This window comes from Crocuta crocuta, unplaced genomic scaffold (genome assembly GCF_008692635.1).
Source record: "Crocuta crocuta isolate KB4526 unplaced genomic scaffold, BGI_CrCroc_1.0 scaffold3369, whole genome shotgun sequence".
NCBI lineage: Eukaryota > Metazoa > Chordata > Mammalia > Carnivora > Hyaenidae > Crocuta > Crocuta crocuta.
Genome location: NW_027533254.1, coordinates 83,598 through 86,443, shown reverse-complemented (window position 1 = coordinate 86,443; position 2,846 = coordinate 83,598). Strand labels below are relative to the sequence as shown.

Below are 2,846 nucleotides of genomic sequence, written 5' to 3'. Positions count from 1 at the left end.
AATTCAGGGTCTCTTCCCTTTCTAGGACTTTACCCCAAACCAACTCTGACAGCGTATCCTGGGCCCATTATGGCACCTGGAGAAAGCTTGAGCCTCAGGTGTCAGGGTCCAATCTATGGAATGACCTTTGCCTTAATAAGGCTTGAAGACTTGGAGAAATCCTTTTACCGCAAAAGGCCAATAAAAAATGAGGCATATTTCTTCTTCCAGGCTTTGAAAATCCATGATGCTGGACATTACCTCTGTTTTTACTATGATGAGTCATACAGGGGTTCACTCCTTAGTGATATCCTGAAAATCTGGGTAACCGGTAAGAGAGGGGAATGTCATGGCATCTATGTTAAGGGCTAAGGATATACAACTCCCCCTGGGCCTCCTGGAGAACCTGGTAATGCAGCCAGGACTAACAGTGGAGAAGAGAGCAGAATTTGTGCAACTGGGCTTAGGATGGGATTTGCCAAGGGTGGACTGGAAGAAGAGAACCCTTAGTGGTGGGAAGGGAGGCAGACTACTAGCCCTTTCTACTTTGGGTCTCATCCTAGACACTTTCCCCAAGACCTGGCTACTTGCTCAGCCCAGTCCTGTGGTCCAAATGGGTCAGAATGTGAGCCTGTGGTGTCGAGGGCCAGTGGATGGAGTGGGGCTTGCACTCTATAAGAAAGGAGAAGACAAACCACTTCAGCTCTTGGATACCGCCAGCATTTATGACGATGACTCATTCTTCCTGAAAAATGTGACCTACAGTGATGCTGGCATCTATAGCTGCCACTATCTCCTCTCCTGGAAGACCTCTATCAGGATGACATCACACAACACCGTGGAGCTCATTGTTGTAGGCAAGTGCTAACAAATGTTGTGGATTTTTTATCACCATTACTGTATTGTAAGAAGGAGCTAACAGCCCTCTACTCTCTTGGAGGTATGAGCCAAGGAAAAATATACTAGGAAGGTCGTGTAGAATTTTTTCCAAAAACTATAGGTACTTTCTCTCCCAGGATTGCTACTCAAGTCCTACTTCTCCCATGGAAAAGTTATTTTCCTTCTGGCCAGGGGAAACTTACAGATGTGAGGTCTTCCCGAGAGAAGGTAGAAACCCAAGAGTCTTTGGAGCATTGAGGAGTGGGCCAAAAGGTTCTGAGGCACAGTCAGATTTTGAGACCTCTGATATAGTGGAAGTGGAAAGGCAGAAAAGATCAAATAGGAAGTTGGGAAACATCTGTTGGGGGAAGGGGTACTGAGTTCAAGGTCACTTATTCTAACTCTGGTTTCTGGATTGGTGCAGATAAGCCCCCCAAACCCTCCCTGTCCGCTTGGCCCAGCACCATGTTCAAGCTAGGAAAGGCCATTACCCTCCAGTGCCGAGTATCTCATCCAGTACTTGAATTTTCTCTGGAATGGGAAGAAAGAGCAACATTTCAAAAATTCTCGGTGGATGGAGACTTCATCATCAGTAATGCTGAAGGGAAAGGCACAGGGACCTACAGTTGTAGTTATCGTATAGAGGCACACCCCAACATCTGGTCACATCGCAGTGAGCCTCTGAGGTTGATGGGGCCAGCAGGTGAGAGGATAGCTCTTCATGTGTATGCCCCTCCATGGGTTTGGTCATGATAGCCCTGGGATCTCAGAGCAGTGCCCAGAAAGCTATGGAAAGGGGAGTCAGGGGGCTTGTAAGTCAGGGTCCTTGGGTTTGCACACCCTTTCCCTGGGATGGACTCATAATCATTCAAAGACAGTGAGCAGGATACTTTCAAAGCTCTCATTCTTTATGAAAAAGAAGGCAACTCTGTTCATCTTTCCTTCACCTTCAGGAACCAGCCCGCACCACCTCCCCCCTGAATGTGTTCACCTCCCTCTTTTCCTATCAAGGCCTCTACTTCTGGTCTTCTCTGGCCACAGGCTTTCTCACCTGGAATTACGTTCTGAATGAAGCTATCAGGCTGTCCCTAATCATGCAGCTCGTTGCCTTGCTGTTGGTAGTGCTGTGGATAAGGTGGAAGTGTCGGAGACTCAGAATCAGGTAACTGTCTTGCTCAAGCCTCCTGTTCTTCAATATAGCTGAGTCCAGGCTCCCTAGAGACTCCGACACAGGGCATGCTCCATTTGAGACAAGCCACAGAGTCACACTGTTTTTATGCCCCACCTTCTGGGTTTCAAAGACAAGATTTTCTCATCCCAGCTCTTTCTCTTTCACCTTGCAGAGAGGTCAGCACCCAAGCCGAAGGGCAGAGAAACATATACTTCTCAGAGNACCCAAATCTCCCTCCCAAACCACCCTGCCCTTCAGAGATGATTGATGTCTCCCACATTAACTTAGTCTGAACTTTTTCTCTTGTAAGAATCCAAGCTGTTCTGTTTCTCCAGTGTTTTCTAACTCCCATCCCAACTTTTCATCATTACTCCTAGCTTTCAAGGGCTTAGAGAGCCTTGTGGTCCATCTTAGTTGCCCTAGAAACCAGTATTTCCACTGCTCTGGCCTCCAACCATCTGTGCATGGCATTCTGAGAATATAATCTTAACCTAGATGGGCATTTGATGAGGCAGTGGATTGGCCAGGCCATCAAACTGCTTCCTTTGAACGAAACAGGTCATCCTGCCATCTCCTTTGATCCTTTGGAGTCCTCTGGGCCGTCCCTGTCTCTTATCCCCATGGCTTGTGCTTAGGCTATTCTGCTTAATAAGAAGAGAAATGACAGCTCCCAGCTTGGTGGGGGCCTCAGCCCCTGAATGCCTTAGCTACTCCCCCCAACCTCCTAGCTCCTGGCTGTGTCATAGACCTTTGTATATCCAATACACAGTGGCTGATGACTATGATTTGTGTCTGTGTTTTCCACTAGGATCTGAGG

The 2,846-nt window shown here is 47.7% G+C and overlaps 1 protein-coding gene across 1 annotated transcript in view; it reads left to right on the top strand.

Moving 5' to 3' along the window:
- The window catches only part of IGSF1 (immunoglobulin superfamily member 1), a 14,033-nt gene that overhangs the window by 3,709 nt on the left and 7,478 nt on the right, over positions 1–2,846 (top strand). The window contains exons 5-8 of the mRNA XM_077746372.1: positions 26–310; positions 543–836; positions 1,283–1,561; positions 1,900–2,020. Coding sequence (XP_077602498.1) covers positions 26–310; positions 543–836; positions 1,283–1,561; positions 1,900–2,020 — 979 coding nt within the window. The remainder of the gene's footprint in view (positions 1–25; positions 311–542; positions 837–1,282; positions 1,562–1,899; positions 2,021–2,846) is intronic.